Source organism: Salminus brasiliensis, chromosome 12 (genome assembly GCF_030463535.1).
Source record: "Salminus brasiliensis chromosome 12, fSalBra1.hap2, whole genome shotgun sequence".
NCBI classification, from domain to species: Eukaryota; Metazoa; Chordata; class Actinopteri; order Characiformes; family Bryconidae; genus Salminus; species Salminus brasiliensis.
Genome location: NC_132889.1, coordinates 23,537,624 through 23,561,335, shown reverse-complemented (window position 1 = coordinate 23,561,335; position 23,712 = coordinate 23,537,624). Strand labels below are relative to the sequence as shown.

The following is a 23,712-nucleotide window of genomic DNA, read 5'->3' as shown; positions in this document are numbered from 1 at the left end:
GACTTGGAATACGTGATCCTCGCTAATCGGAGCCTGACAGATGTCGCCTCCGCTGCTGTAGGAAATCAGTGCAGCTGCTGACGGTAATCATGATAACCATAGGAATGATTCTGATGGTTGATTGTGTTCCCTTCTTCCATCCTCTATACCCCAAGACCCATCAAATCTATTTTTAATATTGCCTGCCTTTGAAGAGAAAGTACCTTCAGTTAAGTCCACTCATTTTCATTTATGAACGCACATAGTGAATGTCCCATTCCCACAGCACAGCGACCGGGGTTCTGCAGGCCCATTAGTTTAATTCCATCCATTCACTCCCGCCTGTGTGTGGACAAGGCCTCAAATCAGTGTCCAAACTGCCTGTAACGGCCTGCTAGTTCGCTGATCTGGCCCATTTGACACGCTGGCTCAAGTTAGATCATGACTATGCTGGCTACGCTACGCTTTTCCAGTTCATACAGAGACGTAGGGTTTGAAGCTCATGTCAGAGGTTCATGAACCAGTCAGGGTCATTTCAAACACTCTTAAAGCTGCGAAAAAGAAGTTCTGTGGAGCACTACCATACAGAAAAAAAACATTAAACTAATAATAAAATCTCTTGTGGTAAAAAGCTCTTTCAGAATTGCTTATTACAACATTAGGTGATTTTCTCAGATGATCTTTTACAGTGTAAAATAATCTCTTGTTTCCTATAAGAACTAAAGAAGAATGTGAAGAGCCTTTTGTAAGGTTCCTTAAAAAATATTAAATTGTAGTTTACTTGGCACAGGGTTAGGGTTAGGTTTTAATTAATAAAAGGTTTTAATAATTAGTGTTTTGTTTCACTGAAAAGAAAATCCGGCATAACCAAAACATAGCTGTAAAACGGGCCAAATCCAAAACCCCAAAACTGTTACATAACAATCCTGACTCATTAGATTTACACCCCAACATTTATATACACCCAGCCCATTAGTGTAGGCCTTTTTATGAGTTTTTTTATGTTGAAAGAGAAATAAAGAAGTAGACTGATCTTGTTAAAAAACTGCTTTTAATGTTTGTACTGAAATATAAAAATAAAATATGCTAGAAGAGCTTCATTTAAACATAAATACATGCTGCTGTCTGTCCCAGTATTCCACAATTCCAGCCCAACATTATATATTACTCATTCAAATAGTTTGCAATCTTTCATTATATGCAGAGTCTCTTTTACTGATTTTTAGATACTCAAAAATATGTTCAACAATAACAATCCTGACTTAGATATGCACCCAAACATTTATACACCCAGTCCGTTAGCTTGAGCCTGTGACTAAGGAAACTTAATTATTAAAAGCATAAATGTCAGTGACATAGGTCTGCTTTGGAACAAAAAGGGATCAAGCTCCTGGAATTCATAAATTTGTAGACCCAAATAAGGCTGCTATAAGTCATACTCAGTCATGCATTTTTATCAGACTGCTCAGTAAACTGGCCAAGAATAGTCAAATTCTCTTACTTAACCACTGATTGATTTATGAACTATTGTTGAAGCTCATGTTTGAGCTTATTAAGACTCAGATTGCAGCAATAAATGGCTTGCTGCTGTGAAGTGGGACCACTGTTCCTCCCTTTTCACTTAATTGTTGGTAGCTAGTCAATCCAAGAATGTCTCTGCTTTTAAGCCAATTTACCAGAGGATATGCTTAAATTCACTCTATTAGCTGTTACTTCAACACACAACCCTTGTCCATATATGTCCATTTTGTCTTTTTCACTTATAGACATCGTTTAGATCTGGCAGATCATCTTGCAAATGTCATGATCAGTGGACCAATAGAAATGCTATAAAATGACTTGGAATAAAATATTTTTCTTCTTCTTCTGTTGTAACGTTACTATAGTCAAGACTTTTTAAACTAATCATAATCCACTACAAACTGGGTGGGAAATTAGCACCCGCCATTGGCAAGATGTGGGTAATTTTATAAAGTGACTGGTACATTTTATCAACTCACAAGCCACAATGGTGGGCTAGCAATTTGGGCAGGAGAGACAGAGAACATTCTGTTTAGTCATACAACTGATCTATTGGGGGAAATATTGGGGGACTACGTCTGTGCTGCCTATAGTCTGCCGCAAATGCCCAGTAACAGTAAAAGAAGAACTGAACGGAAACAAAGCGAGTGGCAGGTATTAGCAAGCCTTCTCAAGAGAAGCCAAGGGATGAACCTAGAGGTAAACAGAGTTTTTAAAATGAAAAATAGCTGGCAATGGTGAGTTACGCTCCCATTGTCCAGAAATGTGTCATTTTTGACATTTTCTGATACAGAGAATTAATAATAGGTAACCATAAGTAAAACTTTGATTACAAACTGTGATTACAAAGGAGATGACAAAATAGATGGTTTAGGTACTTTAGTTCAGCTAACCTTAGTCACCTATGTCTAGTTTTATAAGTCTGCAACAAGAACTTCTAGAATTCTAGAATAACAATAACCTAAACAAAGTTAAACACTTGACCTGGCGACTCTGCCAGGAAGGCTTCAGATCAGTACCTTTCATGATGTGCTGCTTTTCATTCCTTATGTTCATTTTAGCGGCTAAAATAAATAATTAACAGCAACGTCTAGTCTGCTCATAAGCTGCAATGGAAGCTGGTTCAGCATAAAGATATTTAAATAAATTAAAATAAAGACAAATAAGTCTCTAAGGCTTAATTTGACAAATTGACCCTCTTGTTATTGAAAGCGCTTTTCAAAGCATACAATGAAAAATGTACAACTATATAACTCAGTTTGATTCATTCTTCCATTAGGTTTATACTGTTTAATGTGCTTAAGTGTATGTTGTCCACTATTGTAACCATGTCTGTAACTTCCTGAAAAAAAAATTATTAATATTTGATTTTTTTTTTAAAAAGAAGCTCTAAGAATAGCAAAAGCACTTTTAAAAAATCTTGACTTAGGATTTTATAATTCATGCATCAGGGTTATTGTACTTTAATGTATCAAATGATGTCTTGAAGTTTGATGAATTCAACTTTGCTCTTCAATTAGTACTTATATGTATGTTCTCTGATCACCAATACGTGGCACTGACTTTAATGAGAGTCTTCTATCTGTTCTGCTGTGAACTCCAAACCATTTAAGTGTGTATGACTTCATTCCTCTTACGCAGTCTTTACACAACAGTCCTCGAGTCATTTATTTAGATCCTCGAAATCAATTACTCCAGTGTTGGTGCCAACACACTGGATTGGAGTTTTAATTTTCTCCCAGCCTCTCTGGGTAGCAATCCTGCTGGCATTTAGACCGTCTGATTACGTCGTGTTGACAGTTCAACGGCTTAACATATCTTGGCATTAGCCTTCACGCAGTACCACCCCTGATGAGTTCTATTTTAAGGGAAAGAGAGAAATAAGTGTCTTCTTCTTGACGTTAGCTCTCTTGTTTTTTCTTTTGTGGGGAAAGACCTGTATATTACTAAACTACTGTCACAAAGCATATGTTTTACTATTGTAATGAGTTGTTGGCACGCTAACATGTTAAGTACATCCAATGTTTGTAAAGGAATTGATTTGTATTTATTTAGGAAATAATAAACAAAAACCGTACTGCTCTGCTATTAGATGGGGTAGTTGGTGCTAATTAATATGACATGTAACAACTGAGCTTTGTCTGTTGAATTATGCAGAGCAATTGCCTCGTTAGACTTCCTGATTTGATGCAGTTTCGCAGTGCTCCTAGTGCCACCTGCTGTGTTTTATCATCTTTCACATAACACATGATGTGTGAGGCTATTGAAACAGCAAAGCTATTTTTCCACTTTTCTGGAGGATTTTATCTAACTATCCACTGCACCAAATCAGTAGCACAAAATCTTGACTACAGTAAAACTATTACACCATCTTTTTCATGAACTCAACTTGTTAACCCAAATGTTTTGCCTGTGTTTCATTCAGAAACTCCAACAGAAACAGAAACTAGTTTGAATCTACTACCAGAGGAACTATGGCACGTATAAGCATGCATATAGTCAAATATCAGCTATCAGATATGCCGATGATTAAGGCTAGCATGCAAGATTGGATGCACTGTAATAGTTTATGTATAAACTTAGTTATTTACATATTACATGATATACAGCAGCACTGAGTCTACACTGTACAGCGTCTGCAATGGGATCAGGGCACTGGATCCAGGCATTTGGGTATTAGCATTTTGATTTTTTTATTATTTATTTCAAGTTTTACCCCACTATGTAAAGATGCATGTATCTGTCTGTGTTCTCCGCATTTTACCCATCACACACACTCCTGAACTAGAGGCAGTGAGCACACACACCCAGAACAGTGGGAAGCCAACACCAGCACCCGGGAAGCTGAGAGGGTGAAGGGCCTTGCTCAAGGGACCAACAGTGGCAGCCAGCAATACCCCCAGTACTAGGAGGGTGAAGACTAGCACATGTCTTCTCCAACACATGTGAATCTGGGAAAAGCGTGGCTCCCTTGTTCCGATACAACAGCTAACAGGAGGAAGTGCCATCAACCCACCCATGAAACATAATCAGATTAGTGAAACACAGTATCTGTGGTTCTTGTGCTTTGACTGTTCCTAGCATTCATTCATGCATCATGTTCATAACATCTGTTAAAGACAGCATCAGCACCCATGACAGTGTTCATAGTGACAATATATATCTGCTAAGTGCTCTGATGTTACCAGTTAGCAGCCAAAGCAAGGCTGAAGTTGACTTACATCGTTGGAAATGCATTAATATGATCATTTTTGGCTAATGCCAGTATCTGATGCCAATAACATTCAAAAAGACAGCAACAGAACTTTGTGCAAATCCCATAAAACAAAGGCAGCCCAATCCAAAAGCAAAGTCAAGTGAATAATTTTTTCTGGTATTATTATGAGCATGTGAATTTCTAAATTCCAGGCTGTATAGTGTTATGTTAAGTCTCAACATCTGTGCCTTCAAGTAGAATGAACTCCAAAGCATTTCAGGCCAGGCCACATTGACCTTTTTATTGTTAACCTTTGCCTGTAAATATTCTCAGCATCAAGGAGCACAAAGCAAACACCTCACAGTTTCTTCACACTGGGACAAGAGGCCTTCACATACATGTCTGAAGGCTTCAGATGAATGAAATCAAATCACTGGCCAAGTGCTCCTGTGTGAAGTGACACCTTTGGCAGCCTCCAGGTCTGGCAGAGTATCAGATGATTGTGCTCTTCACAAGTGGACCAGCTCACTCACCCACCACCAGATTGTTTTTCCCTCAGGGCCTTTGATGTTGTTCACCCTCCTGTTTTCCGTCAAGGAGAGATAGCACACAGGAGTACCGGGCTGAGGAAATCACCATAGATTAGCTGCGGAGCTATGGCACTGGACCAAATCGTGGCAGTGGTGTAAAGGATGGGCTTATTTTATTCAGCCCACATGTACTGTACTACACATTGCTTATTCAAGAAATGCCCTCTTGTGAGTACATGTTGTTTTACGAGCTCCTGCTGTGTGCTGTGAGTGAATCCTGTTGATCGTTAGCCTCGAAAAAGAAATGTCTATCTTAAGGATGTAACCTAGATAGATAAAGATTATATGTAATGAACCTGCTTCTGCCTAATGGCTGTGGATTGTGCTTGCTTGAAGATAACTATCAGTGCAAAGTCCAATACTTCATCTTTGAGCCCTTAAAAGCAGGACAATTGGACTAAACAGTGCAATCTCAGCAAATAGATCGCAGTCAAACAGCAACACTTTAAAAGATTATGAGAAGCACAATAAATACATGTAAATTAAATAAATAAATTCATGGTTTTAATTTATCTCTTGCAATTTGCAGCTTTTTTGTCCAATTTAGGAAATAGAACTCGTTATCATGAGTACCCTCCATGTTTACCCTCTCATCAGAATAACTGGTCTGTCAGTGAGGAGAATTTAGTAAGGTGATAAAGCTCTTTGGAGAATTAATGGTTTTGAGTGATTTTTGTCAGATTCAACTGTCTTCATAAACATATCAATGGAATGTATTCATGCAAGTTGCATGGCTGATAGGGTACAGTTTCAGAATCATCAATGGAAAATCTCTGTAGGCTCTTTTCTGTGTTTCTGTGCTCTTGATAACTGCGACCCTAAGTTCCACAATGTTTTAAATGTAGAATGAGTTGGGGAGCTGGGGACAAGTAGCTGACCAACCATGTACTCTTTACATTACCATAAATAAGGTTGTCACAATACCCGGATTTTAATTTTCTAAGACTCTCATATTCTCATATACTCTCATATACCGATAGTATTTGCCAAAATACTCTAATAAGGTGATTCTTGTGTGGAACATGTGGTTTTACACAGTTAATAAAGAAATTGTATAAAGAATAAAAAAAATATCTTATATTTTCACTTGCGCTGACATTGTAATTTGCCTACATTCTTGAAGAGTGTCGAATTGTTTGGATAGTACGTTACAGTATTTCTTGAGATGCCATGAGATGCCATTTCTTGAGATGCCACAAACCACACAGATTTCAATTCAAACACTGCATCTTGCTTTGTTAGCATTTAGTTTAAATTGAACTGAAAGGAAATTGAACTGACATATTATAAACCTTAAAAACTGAAAAGGGAAAAACGGGTCAACTCCAAACCCGTAACAGTCTTGTCTCATTGTATTTACACTACAAAATGAACATTCCCCAAGCCCACTAGCCAAAGACTTTTGTCACCTAAAGCTGTGACATGGCTAAATGCAATGTTCACATATACCTCAACTAGATATCAAAAAACATGATTTTACCTTTGTCATTGTACAGAAATTGGCAAAAGCCAGGAAGTGAGGCGGGTTTCCTAAAAGTTCATTTTTGGTTTTTGAGTAATGTTCCACAGTGGAGAACGTACTGACCAGGTACATTATGGTTCATGGTCACAAAATACCACAGTACAGAACAGTGTATTCCTGTACACCTGCATCTCCACGTAACTGTAAATAAACACAAACACACTCACATTGCTGACACTGTTTACCCAATCCTCATTGCTTTCCAAGCATAGCATTCCAAATGCACTGCACCACACATAGTATATTTATCCATTAATATTTATGCTGTATTTATACACTCCAGTGTAAATAGTCGATCTCTTTGTTTACTCTGTGTTACACTGTGAACTGGAAGATTATTTTTGCATGTATTTATACCATAAAGTTAACCTAAACCTTTCCCATACAGCTGTGATCCCAGCAAACACAAGACATTCCCTTAGAGTTAGCATGCAGATCTTCTATGATTATTTCTTAAGAATCTTATTAATGCCCTGGGAACATTCTGCTCTATAATCTGTGCTTTATAATGTGCTGAGAATGTGTCATTGAATGGTGATGAAAAAAACAAGCCCACCGTAGTTGCAAGTTCGACCAAAGACCTTCTAGGCAAGTCTGTTCACTCAGCGGCCATCTTTGCAACGCCACCGGGCAGTTATTTCCAGCCACACAAGACCAGGCTTCTATATTCTGTATGAATGAGAAGTGACCAAAACACTGGAAACTAAAGGTCAAATTGCACTGAGGGGGTTGCAACCAGCAAGCTGATTGGCTGTTTTTGTTAATAGGCACGACATTATCCGTCAACAGACCCGATGTTGAGCATTAGGAGAGCTCCCGTTCATATTTCAACCAGTGGCCGGCCGTTTTCTGGTTAGACTGAAAGACAAAATGAACCATGTACCTGAAAGCAGTTGAAAACACTCCTTATTCACTCGGCTCCACTCATGCTCTCAAGTATGAGGCTTTCTGTTAACCGTATGAGGCTTTCTGTTAACCTTTTCTAATAACCTTTCTGTTATTTCCAGCAACAGTCGTACGACTTTGCTCTCTACGACACGGGTCAACAAGGCAACAGCAGCTGCACTGGGCTGTCAATTAAATTAAGCTAAAAAACTCAATTCAGCTTTCTGTCCTGTGGTGCTCTATGCTAAGCTAATGCTAACCAGCTTCTCTCTCCTGATATAGAGCAGTTTAATGATTCATTTAAAATGACACAGTGTTGGCTTTGTCACCCTGCGAGCAAACTGAACATTGTATTTGGTCATTTTTCTGTTAAACATCAAGGCTGAATGAGATTGTACAGAAGCCATGTGAATGTAATTGCCCTGTATAACAGTGTGAAAAGGTGGATACCAACCCTACTTTAATTTGTACCTGGCAGTTGAGAAGTCTGGTTGCAATTGCTCCTTATGCCTTCTAACCCTCACTTCTCAATCATGCTGATCATGAGGGATCATTCCGCCGCAGTAGCTCTGCTGTTCCAGACGATACTAGATTGCTTGAAAATTGAAGATAGAGATTCTGCTCTGATGAAAGACAGACATTGCCCCATGTTCCAACCTAGCTTGGTGTTTTAAGATTCTTTCAGTAGAAATAACCTGTTTATGACCCTCAACATGCATTAAAGAGCACCACATTAAAAGAAACTATCAAAGAGCTTTCACATAGGGCTGGTAGCACGAACCTACTTGACCCACATGTTCTTTAATTCCAGCTGAGATGCTGCTGAACCCTCTAGCCTCTGTAGCCATTGCGACAAGCGCAGAGAGTGTTTTGTCTCTCAACGTGTGTTCAAGGGCTGCTTTGCAAGCGCTTCAAGGCCCTAATTACCAACTCAAGAGTATTCTGTGGACTGGAGGATGAACAGAGAGAGTTAGGAAGAGAGGTAATGAAAGAAAGGGATTTGAAAGAGGAGATACTGAAAGGAAAAAGCGAGAAGAAAGTAAGAGTGATTCGAGAGAGGCAGTACTTAGAGTGAGAGAAAGCAGTAGGGAGAGAAGAGAAGAGAAAGAGAATGTACAGTTCAAAGAAACAGAGAATATATGGTTCAAGTAGCACAAGTCCAAAGTGGCATCTGTGGGAATTTATGAGAGATGAAACAAACAAATGAAATATATGGGTCTATTTGATAGTGCTGATCTCAGATCTGGCTCTGTTAGTAAAGTCATGAATAATAATCTGATCTGTTATCAGCACTCTGGCTCTGACCTCCCGATTAAATGCATTAGGCCAAGAGCCACCTTTTTGAGGTGAAGATGTTTTTCCAAGACATTTCAGCTATAAGTTCAAAGTTTTCATTCTGATCTGCTTTAAAAAAAAAACCACTGCCACTGCGAAATGAATATTCAATGAATCTATACATTTAGAGCCTGACCAAGATTGATTGCAAACATTAAGTGGTCCAGTGGACTAAGGCGCTGCCCCTATGGTCCAAGGATGGCTGGTTCAAATCCCTGGTCATGCTGCTTGCTATCTGCAGTCAGAGTCTGAGAGAGCACAACTAGCTTGGCTAGTTGAAGAGTTGAAGGACAAAGCTTTCTATCCACATCACTCCCATTTTAATGTTGGTCAGCACAGGTTTCTGTCAGCTGTCATAACACATCTTGGGAGCTGCGCTGTCCTGTGAGCGTGCTGGCGACCTAGCAATGCAGTTCGATGAAAGGCAGAGACTGTGTTGAAGGAGACATGTGGTAGTGATATGTAGAGTTCACATAAATGAGGATTAAAATGGGGTAAAATTATAATAAATTTATTTGTTAAAAAAATGTTTTAGCAGCTTTTTTTACTTCATATACAGTGCTGAATAGAGTATAGCACTGTTTAACCACAGAACTGACCCTAATAAACTGTATTGAATGATAATTTTAGCTCCTTTAATTGGTACTATGACTATGGTGTAATACCAAGCACTCAGGCAATACTATATTGCATGTTTTGCTATCATAGTATGTCACCGTATATATATATTTTACTGTGAACATATTAATACATTTAACAGAGATCTGGCATTTATCTGTACCTGTACCTATCTATGCCTATCCAAACAAAAAGTATCAGACTCACCAGTGGTTTGGGGTGAAAATATGGAGATGGAGCACCATTGTAATATCTGGAAATTAATATAATTGTATATAATCAACTTAATATATTGATGGCATATGATCACTTCATGTTCGTTGTGGAAGTCTGCACTGAGATAAAATACTTTCTTTATCCCCCCTTTAGCTCCACCATCCTCTCTTTTCACATACTGAGATGTGGAAAAGGATATAGGCTTGATTGGTATGCTTGTAAAATATTATGATAAATATCAAATCTGCAAACGACCCTTTACTCCTAATTTTGTTGAAGGAGCTTTTAAAGGTCTAATGAACCTACACTTGATGTAAATCTCTGTACCAGTTTAAAGGTTCTTCATATCTCTGTCACAGACATGGTTCAAAAGTAAATCTTCAGAATAATCTAGAACGCCTTTATGTATTTGCTATTTTAATTACTTTATTATTGTACTGCTTCTTTGTTGTGGCTGAAATGGTCAATGTAACCTGCCTCCATTTGTTGCAGCAGTATAACACAACAATAGATGTTTGTTCCTTTGGCATGCTCTCACACAGTCATAGCCATATCTGTGCTCGAGCTGGAGAATTAAACAAGGCTGCAGGTGGAAGCCCCTGCAAAGCTTCATCAGCGACTTATTGTTATGTTGTTTTTGTTTATAGCAGTGCGGTGATACCGAGGGACAGAAGAATGAATTCTTTCATACACTATTGATGATAAGCAGATTTCCCTTTTCTCTTTTTGTCTCTCTGTCTCGCTCTCTCTCTCCTTCTCTCCTTCTCTCCTTCCACCCCTCCCTTACATTACTCATTAGTTTAGAATCCTGTAGTGAGTAGCTCAGTGTTAAGCCGTACCAGCCTTCTTCTCCGCTCTCATATTTGACCTTGTGCCGCTCGTGTGGTATTTCTCCGGGAGGTTTTTTTTTCTGCCCTGTTTTTAAATCTGATACCGAAGCCAGTCTCACTGGTCTGAAGGTGATTAAATAAAAACAGGCATATGAGCGTGAGGGCTGGATGCGCTCCCTCTGTGGAAGGGGTTCAAATAAGTTCAGTCAAGTCCCTCGTCTTTAAAGAGCACTTTCAGTGAACAAACACACTTACGAGAAGTCAAGGGGTGAATATCAAGTGCTAAATGCAACCTAGTGCTTCAGACAAAGACATGAAACAAAGCGAAGCAATCTTTTGGTCAAAGAAGGTTTCCTGTTGCCACAAGAGACCTAATTATGAGCTGAGGTTTTCTCAAATGTCTCTCACAATCGGACATGAGAAGCTCAAATACAATCGCAGCGGTCCAGCAGAGCAACACTACTTTTGTCATTTTGTGATGTTTTATTATTATTAGAATTTGCTGAAAAGTAGAAAAAGAGCAGGTATCGTAAGGAAAACTTCAATCTAATCCTGTAGCAAATCTAGCCTGAACTGTCGCACACTCGCTCTGTGAGATGTGATGCTAGCTGTGTATTTCATCCTGGGGGCTAGTAGAACATTTGAGTAGTTTGAGCATGGCAGTCTGCTGTTAGATTCTCAACTTACCTTCAGTGCTCCAATTAAAAATAGCTCATTGTAGGATCTCTCTGCAGGCTGCAGTGTGGCTGCCCACATCAGGTTCAAAACCCTGACACTGGCTTACAAAGACTGTGGTTGGTGGTTGGTGTGGCGCAACAGATAACACCACTGCCTGCCATTGAGGCGCTACCACACCATGTGGGAGACTGGGGTTCAATTCCTGGTCTGACTATGCAACGCTACACCAATAAGAGTCCTTGGGCAAGACTCCTAACACTACGTTTACATATATGGTGCTTATCCAGAAGTGTGTTGTTATTTACTCAAGAATAACCACAAGATACCTCTAAGCTTAGACCCTACCAAACACAAGTCAATACTGAGACCAAAATACTCTATAATACTCCATAATAGTATTGTGAGTAACCTTGTAAGCCACTCTGGATAAGAGCATCAGCTAAATACCCTTATTGTATACATTAATGTAAGAATGGACCTGCACCTTTATACTTGATGGCAATGGTCAAGAACCCTTTAAGCTTTAAGTATTACGCAGCTTGACTCACCATCGTCTAATATCCACGGCAGACAAGAATCCAGACTTTTTTTCTGTCCTGGCACCTAAGTGGTGAAACGAACTTCCACTGAGAGTCACTTCTTGTCTTCAAACGCCAACTGAAGACTCATCTCTTTCAGGAGTACCTAAATCAGCACTAATCTTGCGCTTCTTAAGGGTTACAATTGTACTCAAAGTATAGTGAGTATTGTGTATCTAGGTAGCCATACTGACTATCTAGCTTGAGGATATCTAGCAAAGCACTTTTGTAGGTCGCCCTGGATAAGAGGGTCTGCAAAATGCCTTAAATGTAGGTGGAAATGTAAATAATGAAAAGCAATAAGGGTTAAGAGGTGTTCATAACCTCCTGCTGTGAAAACTGTTTACATCTCTCCACATTAAGGACCATACTGAGATAAAACGGACAGTGCAAAAGTTGCTTAAGTATCTTAAGATCAAGCATTCTGTACACCTGCCGCAATAAAAAGAACCATTTACACACAGCACTTGTATGAAGTTTGGAGTTGCTCACCTATGAAGATGCATCCAATATACCTAAACCTATTTCCATCAGAGTACATTAGAGGACAGAAAGACACAGTTATACTGAGGGACCTCCAAAGCTGCTGTTTGACAGCTTTTTAAAAAAAAGCTTAAAGAATTCAGTTTCTGTATCAGAAAAGACCCACAGGTTATTGTTTGTTACTGCATAATCCTGTACGTTTATCTGTGCTTTTTGTCATGGAGGCAGACCAGAAAAATTTACAGACTGTAAATGCAGAATATTAATTTGAAACGTAAATTGGGATCAAATATGTAATTAGGTTACTTTTGGGTAGTGCAGCAGAAAGAAAGCAATAACTCAACAACATCTAAGGAAAACAATGGCTTTGAGGTGTATTTTTAAACTCTTGTTTGCTGTTTCAGGGTCTAGCCGAAGGAGAGGAAACGACAGCCTCCGAGTGTCCAAACCCTGACCAGCCCAGTGTACGCCACAGCTTTGTACAGGAGCACTTCCAGGCACAGTACAAGTGAGTGTCTATAATCATTACTCCACTACAACAACACTGACTTATGCAGGTCAGCACTCCTGCCTCCACAGGGTCTCGAACTTAATGTAAGTTAGATGTAAGTCCACCCAGATTAATCGTTATCTCCTGTGGATGGTGACAGGTTGCGTACAGCGGCCTTTGTACCTGCTATAAGGTTTGACAGCTAGGCTGCCTTGTTAGGGCAACATGTCAGAGGAAGCTGGTGCCAATAGAGCAAGCGTGACTAAGAGAACAGAGTGAACTGAACATATTATTTTGAGACTTCTGGCAGCTGGATGAACTGTCACCTCACCTCAGCCTAACTATCCTGTAGGGCCACGTATGGCCAGTAGAAACGTGAAAGGGATAAACACATGGGAAGGCGTTAGCGCATTTTCCACTAGATGGGTGACTTGGTCAGATGTTGAGTTTTTGGTAGAGGCTAGCCTTTTTGCCCACAGCTTTTGTGGGGCACTGTTGATCTTAAATGTATTTTAGCATACTGAACTTGCTAATCTTAGCAAAACTAAATATAGCAATACTTGCAGTATCGTTCATCATGTAAGTGGCTTCAAGTATTATGATATCTGCCTGTGATATCGTCTTGAGCTGCCACTGGTAGGTAAAAAAAGACCAAGGAGGAAGAAGCTGATTTAGACTCTGGACGCAAACCACCAATGTTTCAGCACATTCCAGGTGGAAAAGACTCTTAAGCTCTAGATTGTGGATTTGAGGTTTACACTAGGCGTCAATTCTGAGAAATGTGCTTTGCTATCAAGCCTTGCCTTTATCCCTGCAAAATTGAACCTTCTTTGGAAGAGTATGCCAGCCCCACATTCCAGCACCAAGCTCCTCTCTTTAAGGCAAGAACACCCAAGATCCACCCTCTGTAGGATGTACACTCCTTTGAGGTGCTGAAATGATTATGCTGGTTAAAAAAAGAACCATGAAAAATGACACAATTGGGCTGTGATTTATTAATATTTTTATTTGGGGAGGATGAGGTTTATGCATGTGAGATATTTGTACTCATAGAATGCCTATCAGCAAATCACGTTGCAAAGCCGCAACTAACTGTAGTATAATGGTTGATTTGTTGGCCAATATTGAAGACCTGTATTATTATCAGTGTAAATCCCATAAATAAAGCAATGATATTTAGTGTCTTGTTTTAAACTGTCACAGAGACTTAAAACATTCCCCATAGACCAAACCAAAAATCTCAGAATTCTTTTAGGGAAAATACAAAAAAAAAACAATCTAACATTAAAAAGGACTAAACACATCGGATAAGCCAACAATTTCAGTGATAGCAAAATTAAAAATAAATTCCAACCACAGTCAAACACAAAGTTAAAGACAGATTCAGTGCTTAACACATGGATGTGGTGCCATTATGACTTTTTGAGACTAGTTGAGTCTCATTCAAGCTCTGCAATCCCTCTCAAGGTGGTTAGGTTCATCTCAATGGCAGTTATGTTTGCTATGATGCTTAATTCAAACAGATCAAAATGAGCCTTTTAATTAGGTTGGTCAATTAGCAGACTGTGTGTACATTCATCAAGACACCAAACATGTCAGGAAATATAATTACATCTACATTAACTTCTTGCCAGTTCAGATTCATTTAGGTAGATCAGGTAGAATCATTCAGCAGAATCATTTCTGTGTAGTTTATGCATCACTAGGGCAGTGAAGGGACAGTACAGTAGATGCCCTTTTAATCCAGACAGTACAAAACACAAATACCTAGATGTTTCCTATTAATGTCCCAGTAAATCTGTTGGTGTGCTTTATCAATCTGGCTCAGTATGTTATTATACAAAAAATGACTTTTTAATAGTTTTAATTTAATGTGTAAAAACCTGTAATTTGTTGTCACATGAGTTTTAGCTTCGAGAGCTAACAAAATTTGAACAAGCATTTACTGAACTTTTTTTTTGGCAATGGCGGAATTGGACCTTTTTTTTGCAGTGCTGAAAAAGAATCAGCATCGGTCGATTGTATCATGTCCAGTTCTCTGTAGTGAAAATGGGTAGCACATAAAGTTTAAATTAACTTTTTTTGGCACAGCAACCACATCATTTGAGCAATGCTGTCAAAAATTAATTGCACATCTGAATTAATGCAAAGTTTGAAGCCATCTGTTATACTTTAATCTTGGAACCCAGATTCTCTGACAGTTTTGACTCAATTAGGATAAAAGGAAAACCTCTTCCGCTTCCATCGTGTGCCATTTAGGGCCTTAGAAAGTGGTTTAGCTGAATGCTGAATAAAGAGCCGTGCCCCTTGCATAGCAGTTCACACAAGAAGTCCAAAATGGGTGAGGTGGAACTAATCCATAAAGTACAGAACAGGGACAATCCCCAACTCATCCCAACAGTATTGGGTGGATCACCATGATTCAAGAGAGCGCAGTTCCACTGCTCCACAGCTCAATGCTGGGGGGCTTTATACCCCTCTAGCCAATATCTGGCATTAGTCATGGTGCTAGTAGGTTCATATTTATCTGCTCCAGAGATTCCCATTCTTTTGGCAGTACTTCTCTACAAGCACTAGACAGGATGTGTGTGTGCATTTGCACATCTGTGTTATCAATGATTGCAACTTAAAGCAGCTAGATGCATTCATTAGAAGGGGTGTCCACAAACATGTATACATATAGTGTACTCTAGCTGATGTTAGCCAGATGTTAACCAGGTTGTGGTAGATGGGTTGAGAAAATCCCAACCTAGCATGTTTCAGAACTTCACTGGTCTCTGGTTCTCTGAAGAGAAAAGAGCTTGCATAGAAGACAGTGAGCCCACATTAGCATCTGATACTGTTCTGATGGGCAGCTTAAGTCTTTATGCCCTCTTCAATAGAAGCCCCTGGTACTTGATCTGATGCAAAAACCTCCGTTTTCTGGGTTTTTTTCTGCTGGCTAATCAATTACCCAAAATCGAAATCAGTTAAAATGCACCTTTCTAAATGGTATTTATGTATATTTTGCATAACAGAAGAGAAACTGGAGCTACCATGTTTTCTAGCACTTTGTAAAATTAAGCACAATGAATCCTTCCTAAACATGCAGTTCAATGAGAATGCAATCCAGATCGATAAGCACCTATTATTGAATGGTTGAATTAGAGCAACAATAAAAAGTCACTGAATTGTGGAGGATATTTCTGTTCATGTGCTTGCTTTATTCGATCACGTTCCCGTTCCTTAGCCTACATAAATGCAACAACTCCAGAAACCTCCTTAATGGTGGAAAAAAGCATGAAGAGGTTATGAGATTCTATTCACAATTCTATCTCTCAGGTTTCCTTGCAAAATACATACTTGTTTACACTAGTGTGGAAGCTACACTTTCCTTTCAGTAAGCTTTGCTGAGTCATCTCAAGGTTGTTTTAAAAAAAAAAAAAGTCAGTTATCCATGCAGTACATTTCTCGTATTGGAATCCATTCTGCCCCCATAGTGCCTTTAAATCCTCGTATTACACCTTCATTACAAGAGCTAGCTCTTTCACAATAATAGTAATAGTATTAATATATAATGCATGAGGGAATGCATGAGACGAATGGACCAAGGTCACAGCTGTAATTACTGGATACAAGGACATACTCTGTGTGTCTGTATCAGATCTTCATATATTCCAGCCACATCTTTGTTTTCAGCACTAAATGATGGCACTTTAAATTTACACGATGGCAACTAGTTGCAAATGAATACAATGAAAGGAAACTAGTAAATTAAAACAAGGTCGTTTGGTTGATGTCACATAGCAGTCATCCATATTCTGTATTGTCAGAGTTGACCAAATTCAACTTAATCTGTGATCCATTTATAGACTATGTCAGTGTCTCCTTATTCCTGTATTTCTGTCACTGTATATAGAAGCACAGTGCTGTCTTTATTGTTAGATAAACATAGCTCATAATGGAATTCAGATCTTTAAAGGTTTAACAATAAAATAGGACTGAAGTGTAAAATACACACGTGAGCCAGCAATTAAAGCCACCTGGTTAATATTGTGTAAGTGTCCCTCTTGCCCCCAAAACAGCTCTGATCTGTCGAGACATGGACCTCTTAAGACATTGTGGCTCTTCTTTAGGATCAAAAAAGACTAGCTTTTGCTCCCCACTTGCATTCATGTTCCTTGGATGCCCATAATCCTATCACCAGGGTCCATTGGTTACTGCCTTATAACACCTTCATGATTCTACGTTCAGCTTTCAACTTTATTGTACCCTGTTTGTGCCAAAATTGTAGTAGGCCTCTTTTGTTTTATGGTTTCCCATTGAAGTCTTACTGCTGGCTGGGTCATTGGACTACTTTCTAATGCACTGAAATTGTTGACATCTATAACTAGGAGAATGGAATCTGAGTTAATGGAAAGCTGCACCCACTGGCAACTTTAAGATCACTGTGAAAGTTCAAATAAATCCTTTTCTTTAACTAGAAAGAGCCATGTAGCTTTTGGTTACCTGATATTTCTGAGCACCTACTTATGAATGGAAGATTTATGTGTTATCTGTTTGGAAATAGTGTATTTTAACTGAAAATTGTTGTCCAATAAACAATAAAAAAAGAAGACAATTTATATAAAACAAACACTTTTTGTGGTTTCTTCAACTGAGAAAGTGAATATACATTGGTAATGTTTAAAAATATTGATATACTACAGAATCATAATATTACGTTTTGCTGTACTGCATCAATTCTCAAAAACACAGTTTCGGTTTTTAAGTAGTAGTTTACAAGCAAAGTTTGGTGGCAGACAGTGGTTCATTTTGTGTTGTGTTTAAACCCCAACTCTGTTATACTGTAACAGTTTTCCTAAAATTTGCTTTTTAAAAATCACAATAAATCGCTTTACTTACTGTATAGGAATATATTGCAAAATGTTGAATCATAACCTCTGTATTGTGATATGTATCATATCGCCAGGTTGAGCATTAATAGAGAATGATTCTGATCAGGCTGCAATGTGGCTTTATGACATTTATGGCTTTTTGTCGTCGTTCACTTTGTGACTCTTTCCTTTTATTTATCTACAGATAAATAAAACAATGGAATTATAATGTAATAATGGAATATTAATAATATGTGGACGTTCTGCATGCTCACAGCTCATTTACAGACATACTGCTTTAAAAGCTTCCTCAGAGAACAAAAATGATTCCAAACTGTTTCTTCGATGGCTTTGCTTCAAAGAACCCCTTATTTTTAAGACTGTCCTTTCAATATAATACCAACTGTGAGCTCCTGCTGAGGCTGAACCTGCTCTCATTGGGGGCAGAGGGAGCGAATGGTAGAGAGACATGGAGAGGCGCACTGATTGAGACACATCGAGCCGTGACAGTACTGACAGTGATTAACTGGCTAATGTTAACAGCGGAGTTTAATGAAACATGGAAGAGTTGTTTTTCCAGAGCGCCATCACTCTGGGGATCAATACCCGCCTATCTCTCTCGCTGTCTCTCTCGCTATCTCCGTCTCTCACTCTCTCGCGCTCTCTCTCTTTCACTCCCACTCTCTCCTGTGCTCACTCTCTGTCTCAGAATGAAGCCACTTGACAGATGGAGTTTTATTTCTGCACAACTGTGTTACTGTAAAACCTCATTTATACGTTTGGAGAAGAGAGTTGCAGCTTGACTCAATGGAGGCACATATACCTGATGCCAGTTTAACTTTAGGACATTTATACAGCACTCTTTACAGTTACAAGGACGTTCAGGAATGATGTTTTATGGATGTTATTTTGTTAGGTTCCAGTAACTATTCAAGGGACATCTTCTCTGACGTCCTTACATTGTTCCAGGAATGTCCTCATTCTTATAAAACCATGTCTTTAGGACATCCTCAGAAAGGCTTGAAAGCTTTAAATAGGTCCTTCACAATGTGGACCTTGTTAAAGTGTCTCAGATTCGAATGCTCGTCTATGTATCCTGCTTTTAATTTGAATTGACTGTTCATTTGAGTATATGTACGTTGCTTAATGTCACCTGAACGTCATTCTTATAATGTCTTGTTATAACCAACTCTCCAAGATCTTATATGTATGTTGCTTAAGGTCTCCTACATGTAATTTTTGCAACTTGTATAATGTATAATGGTCAGTAACATCCCTGAACGTTAAGGGGATGGTGCTTGTTAGCTGTGATTGACATTTTCTTTTTTTAACCACTCTTCTAGAGGTGGAGGATTCTTAGAAGTATCTTAATGTGTACGTGTCCAATTCTTCTTCTGTAAATGTTAATTGATAACGCAATGTTGACGGAACGCAAAAGGCAGAACTAGGAGGTGTGGAAGTGCAGTGCCCGGACAGTCTGTGTGCCTAACAAGAGCAGTGAATGAGAGCCACCTGTTTAAGAATGTAGCAGATGTCTGAAAAAGATAGTAGTAGTTTTAGTTACTAATAACACTCCAGCATAGCTGCTGCTGCTAAACAGGGTAAATTCCTACATGTGAAATGCTCTGCCCTCATGCTAAACCTGGCCTCTCAGCGAGCGCTTAAATTGCTCACTGTGTCAAAACCCCTAGGGCGGGTAAGGTTTATTATTATTTGTTTCATTAATAAATTGATATTATTATATTGAAAGCAAATTCACCATATATATCCTAAGAAATCCTGTAAAGGTGCACATATTTGTCACTGTACAGTGTGCACCGTACGGCGAAATGTGTCCTCTGCATTTAACCCATCTGTGGTAGTGAACACACACACTCACACTAGTGAACTAGGGGCAGTGAGCGCGCGCACACACACACACACACACACACACACACACACACACACACACACACACACACACAGGTGGGCGGCAGCCAACTCCAGCGCCCGGGGAGCAGAGAGGGTAAAGGGCCTTGCTCAAGGGCCCAACAGTGGCAGCTTGCCAAGCCCGGGAATCAAACCCACAACCCTGTTATCGATAACCCGGCGCTCTAACCGCTGAGCCACCACTGCCCCTGGAGATTCCAGCCCCTACATCTTACCAACAGAAGGATTCATACTTTCCACTATACACATATCCAACTCTATACTAATTTATCAAGTAGGTGCATTTCATCAAGACGTTTAGTTGCCGCATCTGTACAGATAGCTGCTACTTTATTGCTGCACACCAGTCTAGAATTGCTGTCCAGAGTCAAAGCAGCCAGCCTGGCTTTGCAAAGATTTGCCAGAAGACGTCAAACCATAAGCGTAGCAGCACTTTACTGCTGAAGCACAAATTAGGCTTAATAAGATATTTATATTGGCTCTGAGTGCTGTATGGTCCTGCTCTTAGCATTGTGCACTGATTTGAAGTCTTTAAACATAATTATCAGCTCACACTCATGTTTGACATCTGGAGAACTCCCCAAAACAATGATTAAGTTGCAGACGTCTTTCCGAACATTATACCAGATGCCATGTGCGTTTTTCCTCCTCATACATCTGCTCACAGCTAGCTAAATTGGTGGTTTAGTCCTCAGTCTGTGACGTATCTGTCAAAACTGCCATCTATGCTCATCACCTCCAACTGCTGGGTTATCTCCAACTTTGCAGATCAGCACCTGTCATGCGGGTGTGTCCACACAGCAGGCTGTCTTTTACTCAGGATCATTTATTGCGTAAATGGACATTGAGGCCACATGATGCAATGGGTCAGTGCGTGGTGCAATCACATCCCTGCAATCATGCATGAAGTCTGTTATTTCGAGGTTAACCCTCTTGTCTAATAATTGTTTATTACAAACTGAAAATGAAGCGGTGCTTGAGGCCTGTTTGAAATGGAATGGTGCGGTTCTTGTTTTATGTTTTGATGGTCAGTCCAGAGCAACAGCTGCTTAACCATAATACTGTGAAGCATCTATGTACTGTGTAATATGAAGATAGTGTATAAAAGTAGAGGAAATTTAAAGCATTTTTATATCTGATCTGTGACATTGCATATTTAATTTGAGGCAATGTACTGTAGCCATTAGTAAGAAGGAAGCTTCTGTAATAAAAAAAAATCTGATTCTAGAGATTTAAAGGAATCATTTGGGGAAGAAAAAATAGATTTGCCTAGTTTTTCCCCTTAGCTCAGATGATCAGCCAATACCTGGATACATTTCTACAGCATTAAGCACTCAGTGTTATCTACAATTAATAAATAAATAAATAACTTACTACATTATAACTATTGTGTTAATACTGTTGTTCCAGACTGATTTGCTTATGTTATGTTATGTTACGTTATGTGCAGGAATCTTTGTGTTGTTGTGTTTTGCACACATAAATGATCGTTCATACAAGGTAGAGCTGGGCAGTTAATCCAGAAAATGAATCAATGAAACAACTTTCAGAACCTCTAATCAATGCAAACTTCCATTCATGTCAATTGTTTTGATTTGTGTACTTGTGCGACTCCTCCCCATCCTGTTTGTGACATGAAAGCAACATAGAGGAGAACTGAAACACCAAGCCAACTGAGCAACTCCAGGAACTTCGTTCATTATTGGCAAGCGAGGTAAAATGTTCAAGTAATCGTGATATTCATTTGAGGTTGTATCACCCAGCACTATGATAGGATTCAGATATTACAAGATATTTCACCAGGAAAAATTCCATAAGAAGTGAAACAGGAAATTCCAGGATTTCTTCTCTTTTAAAATTCCAGAATTTCTTCTATATTTCTTCCAGAATCCCAAGACTTACTGTGACGGACTGGAAAATATACACTGGCAAAATGACACTACCAAATGTTCAATGTTTCTGTTGTTTTTCTTTACAATGATCTGCTCGTCCTATTTTATCTTATTTACTACATAGCCAACATCAGAGCAGCACCTAATGCCAAGCAAAGAGTCTGACTTTTTTGTTGTTGTTTTCTTTCCATGCTTGCCTAAAGTGTGCATGCAAATTCCGCAGGGAAGTCAGTATGCAGCATCTGTTGTCTCTACTGGCTGTCCCTAGCGTTCAGCTGCACAGTGAAGTTTGGTCTAATGTTTATATTTCACAGTCAGTCATACTGTGCTGTAAACCGCATCGGCAGGCTGGCCCAACTTTAATGAAGCATGCATGTGAAGTGAGTGGGTTGAGAGAAGTGTGGGGGGGTTGTATTTATGAAAAGGTTTTGAGTGACTGTTGCCCCCTAGACCCCTTTCACACCTGGTCTCTTCATGCGTACTGAGTATCAGGGTTATATCTGGATAAGGCCAAGTCACACAGGTGGAAACACACCACTTCAGGAGGTGATCTGAGACGCATCTGAGCCACATGTTATAGCAACGTGAACACATATGTCCCTCCAAGACATATTTACCAACCAAAGCCTCCCAACCTCCCAGTACACCACCAGTAGTGTGTGTACTCACTGTATTGCTGTGCAGTGAGTTAATTTGCATAATCTGGCCCACATAGCGATCGATTTCAGTCTGTTTACTGGAGAAGTGTAAATGTATGTGGCTAAAAACTTATCAGGATACAATCCAGACCAGGTATAAACAGGGTTCTAGCGTTTAACCAAGAAATTTCTTTAATTTGATTAAGAACATCACAAAATATCAAAAAAAAAAAACACAAGGTTGTTAGACGCCAACATAGATCTATACTACACACCATTGCTGTGCTACCAGTTTAAGCAGGAACGTAAACCTTTAAACACCGGCTAATCTTGATTATCAAAAAGGCTACTGGTTGCTATGAAAGTGACAGCAATAACTACGGCCCAGTTTTAATGTACAGATCAGTTAAAGTAGTAGAGAGAGCAAAACATCTATGTGCTAAGATGCTTTAGAAAAAAAAATAGCCTTGGCCAATGTAGGCCAATAGCAAAAACTCTCCCAAATGTATGCTCCCTGGCTGGAGACCTGCAGTCAAAAACAGAACATCATGGAGCTCTGCAGGGTGTTGTCTTGTGCAGCACCTGTTGGACATGAATGGCTTCCTGTTCACCACACTACAATGGAAAACTCACATGGAAGTGTCTTTATGTCCAGCATCTGTACATCTGCCAGGCTCTCAGCAGCATTAAAATCTTAAACTTGACAAACAGCGCTCCTTTAAAGCTGTTACAGCAGCATGAGATACTGCACTTTATTTCATCTGTAGATTCACACACTGTTCTGGCATCCTGACTGTGCAATATAAAAACGATGACTGACAGGCTTTAGTTTCTAGCATTAAAAGCATGAAAGGATGGGCTGGATGTGAAAGCCCCTGATTCATTACCTAGTTGTCAGGCATACATGCAAACTCGTCACCTTCTGCAAAATTCACCGTTTTCAATGATAAATATGCCTCTCACAGGAATTGTGTAGATTGGAGGAGTTTTTCATTTTTGCAAGGGGGGTGAGGATTTACTCTGCTGAGGGAATCCCACGTCTCTCCAACACAGAACAGCAGTAGCTCCCGTTATTAATATTATTATTATATATAATGTATTTTTATGGACCAATTAATTTAACTGAATATTGTTCTCGTCTAAGACAATAATATTTAGTTTTATTTGAATCTTAAATTGATGTAGAACACGTTGATTACTATGGGCTGTTGCAACCGCTATGAAAGCTTCATACATTACAAGTGGCGATCATCAGGCCTGAGTGCTGCAATGGAGCCAGGATATTTTTAGATTGGCTTTATTTATAACAGATGTGGGGTCTCAAAAGAGCTTTGTGGACAAGACCTGAATTTGCATAGTTGTTGATCTTAATAATTCTACAACAATTGACCCCCCCCCCCCCCACATTTCCTTTCCCAGAACGCACTAGAATTCACCAGAAAGGTCATGTTTCCCACTGTATATGAGATTTTATTA

General features: G+C 39.3%; 1 protein-coding gene across 1 annotated transcript in view; it reads left to right on the top strand.

Annotated features, from left to right (window-relative positions):
- usp43b (ubiquitin specific peptidase 43b) overlaps positions 1–23,712 on the top strand; it is a 127,208-nt gene that overhangs the window by 39,315 nt on the left and 64,181 nt on the right. Inside the window, exon 3 of the mRNA XM_072692864.1 lies at positions 12,836–12,939. Within this exon, the coding sequence (XP_072548965.1) occupies positions 12,836–12,939 (104 nt within the window). The remainder of the gene's footprint in view (positions 1–12,835; positions 12,940–23,712) is intronic.